This window comes from Eriocheir sinensis, chromosome 2, assembly GCF_024679095.1.
Source record: "Eriocheir sinensis breed Jianghai 21 chromosome 2, ASM2467909v1, whole genome shotgun sequence".
NCBI classification, from domain to species: domain Eukaryota; kingdom Metazoa; phylum Arthropoda; class Malacostraca; order Decapoda; family Varunidae; genus Eriocheir; species Eriocheir sinensis.
This window is the reverse complement of record NC_066510.1, coordinates 6,938,424-6,956,724: the sequence shown is the minus strand read 5'-3', so window position 1 is coordinate 6,956,724 and position 18,301 is coordinate 6,938,424. Positions and strand designations below refer to the sequence as shown.

The 18,301-nt window shown below is 40.8% G+C and overlaps 1 protein-coding gene across 1 annotated transcript in view; it reads right to left on the bottom strand.

Annotated features, from left to right (window-relative positions):
* LOC126998946 (grpE protein homolog 1, mitochondrial-like) overlaps positions 1 to 18,301 on the bottom strand; it is a 56,286-nt gene that overhangs the window by 23,171 nt on the left and 14,814 nt on the right. The window contains exon 2 of the mRNA XM_050861238.1: positions 13,930 to 14,116. Coding sequence (XP_050717195.1) covers positions 13,930 to 14,116 — 187 coding nt within the window. The remainder of the gene's footprint in view (positions 1 to 13,929; positions 14,117 to 18,301) is intronic.

Genomic DNA, 18,301 nt, shown 5'->3' with positions numbered 1-18,301 from the left:
CACATCGTGTTGTTAGGAAGAGAAAAAAAAACTATATATATGTTGGTATATATATATATATATATATATATATATATATATATATATATATATATATATATATATATATATATATATATATATATATATATATATATATATATATATATATATATATATATATATATATATATATATATATATATATATATATATATATATATATATATATATATATATATATATATATATATATATATATATATATATATATATATATATATATATATATATATATATATATATATATATATATATATATATATATATATATATATATATATATATATATATATATATATATATATATATATATATATATATATATATATATATATATATATATATATATAGTCATCCCTCAAATAGTACGGGGGTTAGGGACCCAGGATCCCCGTACTATTCGAAAATCCGTATAAAATTAGTGCCCCCCTTAAAAACACTCCTGGGCTGCGTTTGAGAGGGAATCACGACTCTCAGAATGTCCCGAGTGATCTCAGATGCGTGCGGCAGCACAAGTTGCCAACTCGACACATCTGCTGGCTCCTGGCTTTGAGAGGTGGAGCGCCTTTGTGCTGTGATGAGGTCATCAGCAAATATGGCGGCCCAAACAAACACATATAAGTGTTTCCATTGCATTTCACCTCTCTCTGCCACAATAACCACTGCAGGTTCCTTTTCATCTTCTGTTGTAAGGAGTTCATCAGTCAGGACAGCTAGTAATGCATGTTAAACGTCGCCAGGAAGATCAGTGTACGCCATTTTGCTACGAGTGAGACGCCATTACAATAACAACGATGAGGTTTAGTAAAAGGACGGTCTTTATCTTCACCCTTGCAGCACTCTTGGAGCACTGGCAGTTACTGTAGCAAGAATTTCTTTTTCACTATGATTTTCAGGGTGTTTGCCCTGAGGGAATAAGCCGTTTCAAAGGCTGTAGTTGGGACCGAAAGGGACAACTACCTCCCGAACTAAGACCAAGACCCAAGATGATAGATACAGCGAACACTGCTCTCATTCACGTGGTATGCTCTCCCTACGGCAAAGTAACTCATCCCAAAACGTAACTTCTCCTAAATCTGAACTCTTCTCCAAGGTGAACACCTATCTCGAATGCATTGAGGTGCTTTCAGCAGGTATTTTGGTAGAACAGTGTTGCCACTCATGCCAGGGCTACTTGGTGCAACAAGCGGGAAATTTAAAAATCCTAAAAAAAATCTTCCATGACAATCTGTATAAAACCGAAACCGTACTATTGGAAACTGTACTATTTGAGGGACGCGGATTTTTAAATTGTATCGTATCGCGGATTTTTCACTATATCGTGGGATTTTGCGGTTCATAGGTATTTTTATACATTTATTATTTCAAATATTTTTGTGGTAAAATAAGCATTTTCTAGCCTAAAAAAATAAAACTATAAAAAAATCTGAATTTTATATGTTGTTAAAATTACGTTGGTTTAAATGTGTAGAAAGTGTTTAAGAGTACAGGAGGTCCCTGACTTATGACGGAGTTCCGTTTCTAACGACGTGTCGTAACCCGATTTTCGACTTTCGATTTTCCGCCACGGCCTATTGCGCCGTTAGGCTTTTCCCTGCTTCACTCCTCCTCCACTTCCTTTCTTTCTTCTCCCTCTCAATCCATGTATTTTTCTCCTTCTTTCTTTTTTTCCTTTCCCCTCCCACCCAGCTTTTCTCTTAATCTATTTCCCTCCCACTCACATCTTTTCTCTTCTTTTTACCTCACCTTTACCTGACCCTCCCTCCCTCTCTCCCTTCTTTTCCCGACCTCATTTCCTTCACTCATTTCCCTTGTTTCCTCCTTTCTCACACCCTCTTATCTTTAGCCTTATCTCTCACTCTATCACTCTCTTCCTCCCTTTCTCATTCCCCATTAGATTATATGAACACACACACACACACACACACACACACACACACACACACACACAGATGAAGAAGACAGGAGAAGGGTGCGGGGAGGGAGGGTCAGTAGGGAGTCAGGTCAGGTCCTAAGGGAGAGTCAGGGCAGGATAGGACCTTGTGTGTGTGTGTGTGTGTGTGTGTGTGTGTGTGTGTGTGTGTGTGTGTGTGTGTGTGTGTGTGTGTAAGTGAGTGAGTGAGTGAGTGAGTGAGTGAGTGAGTGAGTGCGTGCGTGTGAGCGTGCATGCGTCTGTACGTTCGCATTTACCTAGTTGCAACATATGGGAAAAGAGCTATGTCACAACTAGGTATATACAAATAGTTAAATACGCATGCATGCACATACGCACGCACTCACTGTATGTGTGTGTGTGTGTGTGTGTGTGTGTGTGTGAGTGAGTGAGTGCATCCGTACGTTCGCATTTACCTAGTTGTAACAAGGGAAAAGAGCTATGTCACAACTAGGTACAGGTAACTCGATTTACGCGAGTATTGTGTCCTTGAAGAGGTCGCATAAATCATAAACACTGTAAATCAAACAAGAGGTAGGTTTGTACCTTTATTGCCTACTGTATCACTCTGACTCCTCTCCCTTTCGTGGTTCCTCCTCTGGCTGCCCTTCCCCTCGTGGTAGCACAGCAGCGAGGGTGTTGTTGTTGTTGAGTAGCGTGGCAGAGTGGGTACTGTATTGTTGTTCAAGTGGTGCGCGGGAAGAACTGAGCTTAGCTGTGTGGCCGCGGCGCCATGAGAGTCCAGTTGCATGAGACATCTGATGGCCACTCCATAAAATATCGCGTATAAGCGAAAAAACGTGTAAATTAAACATTTATTTGGATTTTGGAACCCGCATTATTTCAAAAACGCGTAAACCATACTCGCATAAATCGAGTTACCTGTATATACAACTAGGTAAATACTCACGCACGCACACTCTCTCTCTCTCTCTCTCTCTCTCTCTCTCTCTCTCTCACACACACACACACACACACACACACACACAGATAGGGAAATAGGAAGCCTGTGGGGAGGGAGGGACAGAAGTAAGTCAGTAGGGGAGGCGGTGGCTGAGTCGGCAGAGTAACAGCTCCGCGTTTAGGAGGACGCGAGTTCAATCCCCGCCCGGTGCCACCAAGCTGGGATTTTTCAGCTGCCGCTGAGTGGCTTAAAACTACCCACATGCTGTCCAGAAGCTCACCTATCAACCCGGACTCTAGATTCTAGGATCAAAGATGAGCTCTGGGAGGGCAGCATGAGCCAATGCAAGATGACGCCACTATAAACACTCGCCTGCGCCAGAACGGGCTGGGCCGACCATCAGGCCCCACTGGAAAGAAGCCTTGGAATGACCATCAGGATCCACCAGGAAGAAGCCTACCTGCGCAATAGGCCGCAATGTAAAAAAAAATAAATAAATAAATAAATAAATAAAAAAAGTCACGTCCTGACCGAAGCCCTGACCTGACTCTCCCTCAGGACCTGACCTGACTCTTCCTACTGACCCTCCCTCTCCACACCTTTCTCCTTTCTCTTTGTTTTCATCCTCTCTCTCTCTCTCGCCCTGTTTCATCCACTCCTTTTCCTTGTTCTCCCTTTTTATATCCTCTATCTGTATTTTTTTTATCACTCAGTCCTCCTTCCTTTCCCCTTCCGTATTTACCTAATTGTATTATAAAGGAAGTGAGCCATGCTCATATTGTCCTTTTTCTGAGTATTCTTCCGCCCCACTCAACAAACTAGTTCCTTTGCGAAGTTCGTATTTACGAAGCAAATGTCAGAAGTCGAGACAAAAATTAGAGCATCATTTATTGGAACCGCATCGTAGCGACGAAACGTCATAGGTCAAGACAGTCGTAACCCAAGGACCTCCTGTATAGGAAGTGTTTATAAGTGTGGGGGAAAGGTTTATATGAGTAAGGGGAGGGTTTACAAAGCCTTAAAATATATATAAATAATAAAATAAATATAAGGTAGCAGATTTTACTTGCCTAAGCAGGGGTTCTAGAACCTAATCCCGTGATAGTATATATATATATATATATATATATATATATATATATATATATATATATATATATATATATATATATATATATATATATATATATATATATATATATATATATATATATATATATATATATATATATATATATATATATATATATATATATATATATATATATATATATATATATATATATATATATATATATATATATATATATATATATATATATATATATATATATATATATATATATATATATATATATATATATATATATATATATATATATATATATATATATATATATATATATATATATATATATATATATATATATATATATATATATATATATATATATATATATATATATATATATATATATATATATATATATATATATATATATAACTCGATTCCTTGAGTATTGTGTCCTTGAAGAGGTCACGTAAATCAAAAACAATGTAAATCAAACAAGAGGTAGGTTTCTATCGAAAAATAAATATTCATTCAGTGGAGAGAGAGAGAGAGAGAGAGAGAGAGAGAGAGAGAGAGAGAGAGAGAGAGAGAGAGAGAATATCCATATCACCGAGATATCCACTCAGGCACTCAATCTCAGCCTCACTCGTATGAGGAAGAAATGAGGGACACCATGAGCGACTGGCTAGTATTGGTAACGGTACCAAGCAGTCTGGTACCGGTACTGTACCGTATAGCTGGTACCACTAATACTGGTACTGGTACCGGTACCTGCGCACCCCTATTGATGAGTAGCGTAGCAGCGTGGGTACTGTATTGTTCTTCAAGTGGCACGCAGGAAGAACTGAGCTCAGCTGTGTGGCCGTGGCGCCATGTGAGTCCAGTTGCGTGAGACATCTAGTGGCCACTCCATAAAATATCGCATATAAATGGAAAAAACATGTAAATTAAACATTTCTTTTGATTTTGGGCCCCGTGTTATTTCAAAAACGTGTAAACCAAACTCGCGTAAATCGAGTTACCTGTATATATACAGTCATCCCCCGCCGTTCGCGGGTATTTCGTTCCCGGACTTCGGCGCGATGCGCGAAACCGCGAACGGCGGGACTATAACCCTATGGGAAAATATGCATTTGGGGAAGTCACCTCTGACACGTCATATAAAACATGTTTTTTTCGTTCCCAAAAGTAGCCCAATTTGCGATAAGCAGCCCAATCTGGCAACAATGCAGTGTGGCGGCAGTGAATTTTTTTTTAGGATAATGTTGCTATGAGAAAATCTCGACCAATAGCAGTCGTCCCTGAGTGAGCTGCTGGCCAATAGGAAAGCATGACGTCACAGTCTAACCGTGACGTCACTCAGGAGCAACCTAAAGGCGGTGTCACACTAGCACTTTTTCCGTCAACTTTTTCCGTCGTTTTTCTGAAAATCGTCGATATCTTGGCTGCGGCCTGTCACACAAACGGTGTTTCGTCTGAAACTTTCCGTCGGCACAGACCATGGGAATGTAAACAAACATGGAGTCCACGCTGCGGCAAAGATACGCTGCTCTGAACCTAATACTGTGTATTGTGAGACTTAGACGAGCTAAACAAGCCAAAAAGCGTGCATGGATGCGCTCATGGTTGGCTCGTCGGGAAGAGAAAGTGTGTACCACAGGCTTGGTAAAGAGCTGAGTTTAGAGGATCATGAGACTCTGAAGAATTGGATCAGGTTGGACAAGAGCCAGTACCACAGACTTCTGGAGTTAGTGACACCTCTTATTGCCAGAAGTGACACCAGGATGAGGAAGGCTGTCACTGCAGGAGAGCGTTTGAGACAGGTTGAAGCCACGCGGAAAGTCTCGGTCTTGGTCTTGGAAATGTAAACAAAGGCGGAAATTTGCAGGCGGAAGCGATCCTGATCGCCTGACAAATTCATGCGATAAGTTCATGCGAACGATGAAAATCGATTTGAAATGGCATTAATCGACGGAAAAAGTGCTAGTGTGACACCGCCTTAACGTCCATTGCCCCGCCTCCCTCCTCTCTCCCTTCCCCCCTCCTCTCTGCCTCCCTCCCTCCCTCCTCTCTGCCTTCCTCCCTCCTCTCTCCCTTCCCCCCTCCTCTCTGCCTCCCTCCCTCCTCTCTGCCTTCCTATTTAGCGTCAATGCATCCGCATTATGCTGAAACTGGGGCAGCGTATAAGCGGGGGTCTAATTAGTTAATCATGAATACGCGAAACCGCGATAGGTGAGACCATGAGCAGGAGTGACTGTATATATATAGATATATATATATATATATATATATATATATATATATATATATATATATATATATATATATATATATATATATACACACAGTAGAGCCCCATTTAGCGCGAGAATTAGGTGGATGAACGCGGTCGCACTAACTGAATTTGCGCTAATTGAATAAAGTAACCAATATGAAAAAAAATATTTGGTGCACACATGGGCCTGACTTTTGGGTTTGATAATTACTCAAAACAATCACTCACATTAAAAAAAAAAAAAACTACAATTGGCTGAGTTCTGAAAACAGGTTTGTGATTCGCTGGGAGTCCGATGACGTCATCGCTGGCACTCACCTGGTCAGCAGCCTCGCTTCCTTAAGGCAGTCTCACACTTGGACAACCGGCAAATCCAACTTTTCCGGGTGTGCGTCACACACGGCCAAGGTCAGTTGCCCGTATCCACATCCACAACGTAAACAAAGCACTTGCCCTGTATCAACATGGCATCGTCTGCTAAAGTAAGGGTTCTCGCGGCTTGTGCCGCGCATCGTGGCGGCTTGTGTCGCGCATCATGGCGCGAATTGTATATTCATCTAGTATATATGTTGGAGTAATAAAACTTCTCTCCTAATAATAATAAAAAAGTTATGACAGCCGAAAATATTGCGCATTTTCTCGTGGCCGTGACGCGTCGCATGGAAGCACCCCACTCTCTCTTTCTCTCTCCCTACCTACTTGCCCCTCCCTCCTCTGTCAATGTCACTACCACAGCAGTCATCAAAGTCACCGTCACTTTAATTCGCCCGCACTCTACTTCCGCCCAGAGCAGAGGAACTGCTAGACATGTCACGAGACATGACAGATGTATTCCGAACAAAAGTGGAAAATGATCTGTGACCTTCGGTAGGCCGCGCTCTGGAGACAAATGAGTGTGTGTCCGGATACCAGATGCCTCCACCATTCTTCTGAGTCAAGAACTGGCGGTATATTTGAAATGTAGGGAGTGTAGAGTGTGATGATTATATATATGATCCCCGTATGGGTGGGGGGTGTGGTAGTCCACTTATATATACGATTGCCATAATCTAAGGGTTAATCAGTCCATCACCCACTCCACCCCAATTTCTAATTTTCCAGTCTTCTGTGCAGTACTTTGTCAAATGCCTTTAATAAATCCAGGAACACTCCATCCCCCCAGCCTTCTCTCTCTTGTAATAAATCTGGCACCCTTGAGTAGTAACATAACAAGTTGGTGACGCAAGATCTCCCTCTCCTGAATCCAAACAGGCAATCCGAGATAATTTTTTTCACTTTCTAAAAAATCCAACCACCTGTTTTTAATCAGCCTCTTACATATCTTCACAACCACACTAGTGAGTGATACCGGTCTGTAATTTAATGGGTCCTCTCTTCTTTCCTCCCTTAAAAATTGGTACTATGTTTGCTCTCTTCCAATCCTGTGGTACCCTTCCTTCACTCAGGGAGGCATTCATTATGGAGTGCAGTTTCTCTGAAAGTTGCTCACTACATTCCTTCAAGATCCACCCTGATACTCCATCCAGCCCCGTCACTTTTCTTACATCCAGCTTGTTCAAGCTTTCCTTGACCTCCTGCACCGTTAATTGTACTTCCTGCATAACCCTTCCTCTTTCCTGGCCTGGTGGTTGTATGAATTCGTCTTCTTTTGTGAAAACTCTATGAAAGCTATTGTTCATCACTTCTGCCATCTCTGCTGGGTCCTCATATGTAGTTCCATCCATTTTCAGTTTATCAATTGTTTCTTTATTCTTTAATTTGCCGTTCACATGTCTATAGAATAGTTTAGGTTGGTCTTTGCATTTGTCTATTATATCTTTTTCATATTTCCATTTTTCTTCTCTTCAAATTTTTGTATATTCGTTCCTTGCTTGTTTGAAATCGTTCCACGAGTTGTTTCTTCTTCGTCTCCTTCATCCCTTCCAAGCTTCCACCTTTCTCTTTCTAGCCGCCTCGCATCTTTTGTTAAACCATTCCTTTTTACCAACATCCTTTTTGGTTACCTTTGGGACATATCTGTCTTGGACCTTCCATGCATTGGTTCCTGGTGGCACATACCCTACTACATACTGCCTCCTTCTTCCTTCAGCACCCACAATTTTCACTTTCAGTACCTCTGCCGCCAAGCCTTCACCCTCAATCACTTCTTCCACCCTAATGCCTTTCCATACCATCAACATTACACCTCCTCCCTGTTTTCTCTTTCTGTCTCACCTCCATATATCGTATGCACCTTCTCCAATCCCCACCACCTCAATTGAGTCACACAACTTAGTTTCTGTCAGCCCCACAACATCAGGTTTTTTGTCTCTCAAATAGCCATTAAACTCTATCTGCAATGACACTATTCCATTAATATTCGTATAAGACGCTTTCCATCCTTCCTTCTTTTCTGTTAGATTTTTTCTCTCCTTCCTCTCGTCACCATGAACCACTTCCTCACTTTCATATCCATTACTCTCCAAAAAAACTCCTTCTTTTCTTCTTCCGATATCTTCTCATTTAAATCATGAACCTCACCTCTGAGTTCATTCAACTTGTCTCTCTTTTGTTCATTCAGATCTTTCCTCAGCCACATCATTTTGGTGCCTTCTTCTCCCGCTGTGAGTGTGTGTGTGTGTGTGTGTGTGTGTGTGTGTGTGTATTTACCTAGTTGTATTTACCTAGTTGTGATATACAGGAAAAGAGCCGTACTAGGCTCGTGCTGTCCCGTCTCCATAACGATTATTATCCAGTTTGGCTTTAAATTCATGAATCGTTTTTGCACACACAGTCTCCTTGTCAAGTCCGTTCCATGTTGTTATGCTTCTGTATGGAAAACTGTATTTCTTGATGTCTCTCCTACAGTCGCTTTTCTTCAATTTCTTACCATTGCCTCTTGTTACACTTCTGTCACGTTCCACAAGGTCTTCCCTGTCCAATTTCTCCAATCCCTCTTGTATCCTGTACAATGCTATTAGGTCCCCTCTCTCTCTTCTGCTCTCCAGTGTTGTTTGTCCCAATTTCTCCAGTCTTTCTTCATAAGTATGTTCTCTCAGAGTTTCCGGTAATTTAGTCGCTGCTCTTTGTATTCTTTCCAACTTTCTAATTTCTTTCTTCAATCTCAGTGACCACACTAATGCTGCATATTCCAGTCTTCAATGTATCATCGATGTTATTAGTTTCTTCACCATTTCTTCATCTAAATATGTAAATGCTGCTGTTATGTCTTTAAGAAGATTGTATGTTTTCCCAGTTATCCGGTCTATGTGTTTTCCAAAGGATAACTTGTCTGTTATGATCACTCCCAGATCTTTTTCTTCAGTTTTTTTCATGATTCTTTCATTACTCAGAGAGTAGTTCCCCGATATTCATCTACTGCTCTTACCAAACTCCATCACGCTACACTTCTCTGTATTGAATGTCATATCCCATTTGCGTGACCATTCGCTTATTCTATCAAGATCTTGGCTTAGGGCTACACAGTCATCTTCATTAGCCACCCTCCTCATTATTTTAGCATCATCAGCAAACATATTCATATAGCTTGTCACCCCTTCTGTCATGTCATTAATATAAGTTACAAACATAATTGGAGCCAGTACCAATCCTTGGGGGACTCCACTCGTCACTTTCATCTAGTTTGATTTATTATTCCTGATTACTGTTCTCATTTCTCTCTTCGTCAAAAAGTCCACAATCCAATCCAATATTGAACCACCCAGACCTCCAACATGATTAAGTTTCCATATTAATCGCTTGTGTGGTACTTTATCAAACGCCTTCTTTAAGTCCAGATACACACAATCTGCCCAACCGTCTCTTTCCTGTATTATATCAATTACTCTTGAATAGAAACTGATCAGACAAGTTATACAAGACCGTCCTCCTCTGAATCCGAATTAGCTATTTGTTAATTTACTGATTTCTTCTAAATACTCCACCCATCTGTTCTTTATAATTTTCTCACACATCTTTGCTACTACACTTGTTAATGACACTGGCATATAGTTCAACGGGTCTTCCTTCCTTCCTCCTTTAAGTATTGGGACGATGTTAGCCCTCCTTCAGTCTCTCGGTACCTTCCCTTGTGGTAGTGAGACATTAATCAAGTTGCTCAACTTTTCAGCTATTTGCTGGTTACACTCTTTTAGCACCCAATTTGATATACCATCCGGTCCTGCTGATTTCCTCGCATCCAATTCTTCCAATAATTTTCTAACTTCATCTGCTGATGTTTGTATTCTCTCCAGACCCACTCTATTCCTTGGCACTGCATCAACACCTTCAAACTCACTCTCCCTTGTGAACACTGTTTGGAAACATTTATTCATCACTTCTACTATTTCACTTATACTATCAAAAGTTTCACCATTAACTTCCTTTTGTACTCATTCCATAGAACCATCCTCCTATTTTTTCTCCTTTTCCTGCTTGGTGTCTACACACTTTCTATTGTACCACTCTTCTCTTGATTTCTAGCCTTCTTTCACCCTTGGTACCCACTTTTCCACTCCTTCGTTGTAAATCCATAGAAAGATAGCCCATTTTTCATCCATATTTTCAGCCTCAAAAAAAATATTCCATTGTGCTTCCTCAAAATGTTTCCCAAGTTGTTCAAAATTTGCCTTATTAAAGTTAAACCATTCTTTCCTGTAGTCCTCATTCCTGATTATTTTACTTCCTTCTCGTAATATGTAAAGATAACTCGATTTATGCGAGTATTGTGTCCTTAAAGAGGTCGCGTTAATCAAAAACAATCTAAATCAAAAACAATGTAAATCAAACAAGAGGTAGGTTTCTATCGAAAAATAAATATTCACCTCATTCAGTGGAGAGAGAGAGAGAGAATATCCATATCACCGAGATATCCACTCAGCCACTCAGTCTCAGCCTCACTCGTGGGAGGAAGAAATGAGGGACGCCATGAGCGACTGGCTAGTATTGGTACCGGTACCGAGCAGTCTGGTACCGTTACTGAGCAGTCTGGTACCGGTACCGTACCATATCGCTGGTACCATTAGTACCGGTATGTGCCCACCTCTATTGTTGAGTAGCGTGGCAGCGTGGGTACTGTATTGATGTTCAAGTGGCGCGCGGGAAGAACTGAGCTCAGCTGTGTGGCCGCGGCACCGTGTGAGTCCGGTTGCGTGAGACATCTGGTGGCCACTCCATAAAATATCGCGTATAAGTGAAAAAAAGTGTAAATTAAACATTTATTTGGATTTTGGACCCCACGTTATTTAAAAAATGCGTAAACCAAACTCGCGTAAATCGAGTTACCTGTACTCAATGAGTACGTGATCGCTCTTCCCTATAGGGCTCTTATAATTCATCTCCTCTATGATATCTGGCTCCCTGGTGATTATCAAGTCCAATCTAGATGGCTCGTCTTCTCCTCTGAATCTTGTATTTTCCTCTACCCACTGTGTGAGGACATTTTCTGTAACCAATTCCAAAACCTTGTTCCCCCATGAAGCTTCACTTCCTTCCGTTGACCAGTTTTTCCATGACACTTCCTTACAATTAAAATCTCCCATTATCAGAATCTTATCCTTCTCCTCCAGAGACGTTCTGTACCGTCTCCGCCAGTTCTTCTCCCCTGCACAGTTGCTGTCCATATACAGGGGCCTTGTCCGCCCTCGTATGGAGTATGCATCTCATGTGTGGGGGGGCTCCACTCACACAGCTCTTCTGGACAGAGTGGAGGCAAAGGCTCTTCGTCTCATCAGCTCTCCTCCTCATACTGATAGTCTTCTACCTCTTAAATTCCGCCGCAATGTTGCCTCTCTTTCTATCTTCTATCGATATTTCCACGCTGACTGCTCTTCTGAACTTGCTAACTGCATGCCTCCCCCTCTCCCGCGGCCCCGCTGCACTCGGCTTTCTACTCATGCTCATCCCTATACTGTCCAAACCCCTTATGCAAGAGTTAACCAGCATCTTCACTCTTTCATCCCTCACGCTGGTAAACTCTGGAACAATCTTCCTTCATCTGTATTTCCTCCTGCCTACGACTTGAACTCTTTCAAGAGGAGGGTATCAGGACACCTCTCCTCCCAAAACTGACTTATCTTTCGGCCACCTCTTTGGATTCTTTTTAGGAGCAGCGAGTAGCGGGCTTTTTTTTTATTAATGTTTACTTTTTTGTGCCCTTGAGCTGTCTCCTTTGCTGTAAAAAAAAAAAAAAAAAAAAAAAAAAAAAAAAAATCTCCTTAGGCATTCCAATGTGTCTTCCAGCTTCTTCTTGTACAATTCTTCTGTCCATGAATTGGTTTTTGGAGGGACATACACCACTACGATATTTCTGCATCCTCCCCTTTGCAGTCTTATTCCCACACTCAAGACCTCCGCTTCCCCTTTCGCCATAGGTGACACCCTCCACTGTCCATTCTTTTTTCAACAATAGTATCACTCCTCCTCCTTGTTTATTTTCTCTATTTCTCATCCATACATTATATTTACCATCCCCTAAGTTAAATGCATCTATACTACCAGTCAATTTGGTTTCTGTAATCCCCATAACATCTGTTTTTTCCTTACTCAGGTAATCTCCTATTTCTAACATTGACGATATTAACCCATTCACATTAGTGTATGCCACCTTCAAGCTGTCACCTCTTCCCTTCTGTACCACTTCCTTAGGTCCATGTCTATCACTCTCCAGAAAAACTTCCTTTTATCCTCTTCATTCTTTTCATTGGCTTGATTCTTCAATTCTCTTATCGTGTTCCCTCCCTCCACACTTCTGTCCTTTCTTACCCAGACTTTTTTGTAGGTCTCTGTTCTTGCTAATTTCCATGACTTTCCCACCCCTTGTTCTGCAGCCACTTGAGACCTAAATCTAATTTTAACTGGTCGTTGGGCTCCTTCTTCATACTTTCCAAGCCTGAATACTTCTTCAAACTCTCCTACCAGCTCATGATCTTCTTCCTGAATTGCTTCAATTACTTGCTCCACTGCCTTCCTTTCCTTCTTTTCCCTTGTATGTCTGACTGGCATGTGCTCTTCATTATTGCCCACCACTATTACAGACTTCTTTTTTTCAGCGGAGTCCCTCACTATTTCTGTTTATTCTTTTATCATCGTAATCACCTGTTCAGTTAATAAGGGGTGTGCGAGTGTGTGTGTGTGTGAGATAAAGATATGTCTGCGAAAGACTGCAAAACTTCTCACAGTAGAATTTCTTCGTTACCGTATAATTTTGTTACCCATATTGTTTTCTCTAAAACCATCCATGTCCCAGAAAACGTATCCCTGCTATGGCATACTAAAATTAAACAGGACTTATATACACGTCTCCCGTATGTGGCGCCTAGCAAGTAGGACGTATAGACACGTCCACTGGATGGGAGCAGTTGGCCAAAGTTGGCGAACAGGATGTGAATATACATCCCCCGGAGCGAAAGGGTTAAAGAACTTGGACTAATGGGATTTTCTGATTATCCGTTCTCAGATTAAAGTAGTTTTACTGTAACTGAAGGAGAGTTAAGATGGGCATAGTGCACATATGCAATTCATAAGAACTTAGAGAAGTTCACTTTCATAAATGATAAAAAATGTTTACAAGTAAATATAAGCTTACATGAATCTAACTAAAGAAACACCTTCAGGAATCAATTATTTCAGTTACCAATAGGTTACCAGTATAGGTATTTCTGAACCAAGCAGGCAAAATTCAATTAACAAGTGCTTAAGTTACTAACCAATAACTAGGAAAATACCTGAAAATCTGCAACTTGTTTTGATAAAGACTCCTTCTCTTTACTGAAAGCTTCAACAACATCTTCAAGCTGTTTCTCTGCCCCTGTGCTTGTACTTGCTCCATCAGGTTCCACCTTGTTGCACTCAGTCTTTTGGGAGGCACTTTCAGTTGTAGCACTCAGTAGACGACAGCTTCTGTACATGCATCTGTAATTTAAATCATTAAATTTATGACTTTAATCTTGTGCACATCATTCTTCACAGTCATGTAGGCATTACTTTACATACTCTCTGAAATTAACCTAATTTAAATAAGTATTCTTATGTACAGTTATACATAAAGGCCCATACTTACTTCAATTTGCCTTAAAATTGTTCACTTTCTTTCTTAATCTACAGTAAATGTCTAATAATCTGATTGGCAGCAAACCAACGGTCATTCAGATTATCAAATTGTTCAGATTATTGACAGGGACATGTGAAAACGTAAATTATATTCACACAATCAGTAAAAAAGACATGACATGTTTTATTACCCACTAGTAATATGTCAAAGTGCTAAACATCAGTTTTAGGAAGGTCAATCCATGTGAAAAGAGTAGATCAAGAAATAGTAAAGGCACAAAAAAGGAAAGCAAGTTCACAAAAATGCCAAGTAATAAGAAAGTCTGTTGGAATGGTAAACCCTTCCAATAAACATGGACTTGAGTCAAAGCTGCCTGAATACAGGCAGTCCTCAAGTTACGACAGAGTTTGGAACTGACAGGCTAGTTGTAAGTTGAACTGGTCTTAAGTTAAAAATTACAGCAATGTTGTTTCTAATCCGCTGATCGATTGCCCATTTTGGTAACCCCCCCCCCCCCCACCACCACCACCACCACCACCACCAGCAAGGAGTTGTGGAGGATAACAGCTAAACCAAACACAGCCAAGACTTGTAAGCAATGGAGATAACTGAAGAGACTCACTCCACCCTTGCTCGGCTCGTGTGTTTGCCAATTGGTGTCTGCTAGATCTAGCAGTATGAATGTATAGCAGACTGTAGGCCTATAAACTCGTACATTAGTGTCTAGCGACTCCAGCATGCGTAGTATTTACAGCTCAAGTTACAAGGACAATTGAGGGGTAAGCGTGGGTGGGCCAACCCTTTCCCTCTTCTGCCAGTACATAAGGACTGAGGACAGCAGCAGGGTGGGGGTAGGAGGGGAGGCACAGAAGCTCTGAGTAAACAAACAGCTGCTCTGCCCATGGCAGGATACAGGTAGTCCGCAAGTTATGACAGTGATTGGGATCAATAGGATGGTCAAAGGTCGAATTGGTCACATGTTGAAAATTACATTAATTTTTTATCAAATGCGGTAAACATTTCCTTTATTACTGCTTCCTATCCTTTGGCATTTTTTTCTGCCATTTAATGGTTTTAAAGTTAATTGTAAGTTCATTTGAATGTTTGAGGCCTCATTTGTTATACAAATGAATATTAACCACAATAAGACCAGGACAATTGGGTAAATATTGGTATTTTTCAAGCACCAATAACTCGTTTCTTAATTACCAAAATGCTCTTCTATGCCTGACTTATTAGTCTTTTCACTCGTTGCCTGGCTTCATGATAAAGCCTAGCATTTTCAGGTGTACTTTGAACTTTCTTTAGCCTGTAAAACAATTTTTTCTCCTGAACTGAATATTTGATCTCACTGTTATACCACAGTTGACTTTTGTTAGTGTTATATCGCTTCTCGCAAAACAGGACATATCATATTTCCTGCCATATGACACACTTTTTTTCGAAAAAGAAGATTAAAAAAATCACCCTGCATCTTATACGCTGATGGCTAGGTTCTGGTAGGCCTATGGGTTATTGTTACTGGTACGAAACCAATAATCAAAACACCTCCGTTTGACACAATACAGTACCCTCTCGAGTTTCGCGCTTGCTTCATTCAGAAGGTATAGCGCTAAACTCGAGGATCGCGAAACTCGAGGTATTGAAATACATGAAAAAGCGCTTATTGGTTCTGACCCGTGGAAAAAAATACTTTTTTTTCCAACTTGACTCCCTTGTTATCACATTTTTTTTCGACTTTACTCTCTTGTTATCTCAAAAATACGTACCTTGGTAATAGGCAGAAAATGGGAAGTGAGAAGAGGTCGTTCTGAAGCCGCAGTTGAAGGCGGCTGCCTTACAATTGGCTGGCAGTTCTGAATACACGCTTATGATCCATGTGGTGTCATCTGCTAATGTAAGGGTGGTTGCTCGCGGTCACCCGTGGGACAGTTGGACAAACCTATAGCTTCTGGTAGTTTTCTGTGTGTTATGGTATAATCTGCTAACTCTTTCTGTTATATATCATCAAATCACTAACATCATGATTGACTTTTCAATGCCTATTGAATGTAAACTGCCGCCGCAATCGCAAAATGGCTCGCAGAGAGGTTCAACTTGCTTACTGCTTCCATATTTCCCTCACCGCTCACAATGACCACAAGCGGACAAAAAAGAACAAATCCAGGTAAATCAACACTTTTAATGCTGTGTATTCCCACAGCGCGCATGCGTGGTGGACAGCAGAATGACTAATTTCAGCGGGAAGATATTTTTTGCAACACCGGCCAGTGTATAGTGGACCTTCTTCTTTTGACCTGTAATGCTTTGTATCGCTTCTTAGTTCCTCCTTCTCCACATTTTTATACTTCACAACATGCACTTAGGGCTGCTTTCACAGTCATTTTGTTTGTATTGATCGTTACCAATGGCAGCGATCACCGCTCTAGTATTTCCACGTGAAACTAGCCGATGGGTAGTGATGTGATGTGATGGTGTCGGAGGTATTGCCTTTACAACGGTACCTCATGGCGGCTGCGGGGTTAGCTTCGCCCCGCACCTTACCACACACTCAACACCTGTTGCTTTCTCTGCAGCCACCACTACCCCATAGGCCTTTTCTTTCCCTGATTTTGGTTTTCTATGCCCTTTTGCTATTTTCCACTTACTTTTCACCGTCACTACCATGCATTACAGGTCAAAAGAAGAAGTAGAGAAGGAAAACATCACTGGGGGATCTACGATTTTCATAGACTCAAGAAAAATGTTTTTTGGACTGTGGTTCCACAGCACGGGGTGTTCTCTTATCTTGTTAATCAAGTAGTAAGCAAAGCAGCTCTGCCAGTCCATTTCAAGAGTCTCTTGGCGGGCCACTGCCGTCATCTGTTTGTTTACATACAGCCGTTCGGTACCCACGTACTACCTATGCCATAAACTCAACATAATCATCATGTATTATATATGAAAAAATGCAGAATTAAATAGTGCACATAAAGAAATATAAATTAATTGGTAATTTTGAGATGTAAGCATAAATATAGAGATAAAATAACTCGTATATTGGCTAAAGAGAGCCAGGACGCAGTATGCGCATCCTCGGATATGGTTCGGGGCACGCAAGGATGCAGTATACGTGTCCTCGTGTTGAAGTGGTTAAGATCACATTTTCAAGTATCTTAGATAGAAACATCAAGTTGGATACTGGTCTAAAGGAACTTACACTGTGGGTTCAGTTTACCTTTGACGACAGGTTTCACGATCGCCGCTTTCTCACTCTCAGGAAAAGTCTTGTTTTCAATACTAGTGTTAACCATCACAGTCATCATATTTAAGAAATCACTAAAGTTTTCACTCTTAACCCTCTCGCGCATGGTGACGCTTTTCGCGTCATCAAGGGGCTTTTATGACGCAAAACGCGTCATAAGTTTAAAAAAAAAAAATATAAAAAATTAAGTTTTGGGTGAAAGTGCGTCAAATTTGGGAGCGTCATTTGTTGGGATAAATTTCTTAATGGTAACATATGGCAACCTTTCTACGGAGCGTAAATGAGCAGCATGGAGCGATTTTTAGTTGTTAGCCTACTCTGAAAGGGAGAGGAAAAAAATACAGTTTTACGAGTGTAACTCAGGAACTAATAGGTGTATGAGGATTTTGAGGATGCCATAATAATCCTCACTAAATTCTGATTCGAAACATATATTAGGCTAAAAAAGTTGGCCCACAAAATTTTGAGCTAGTGAGTGAAGAGCTGATACTTAGGATTTATTGTCTACAATACAGTGAAGACTCAATACTCGAATGTCTTGGAAGTCAAATTTTTCGATACTCGAACGCAAAAGTTCGACTTGGTACTCAAAAAAATATCTGGTACTCGAACGTCTGCACACGTGGTTGTAAACAAGGGCTCCTGGCCTCTCCCTCCCCTCCGCCGCCAGTTGTCCCGCCGCGGTCGTGAGAACAACAACATTCTCCTGCATTCTGTCTGTGGTTTTTCATTTAGAAACTTACAATGGCACCAAAGAGGCCTATTAGTGGTGAAAATAAGCCTAAAAGGAAGAATGTAGTGA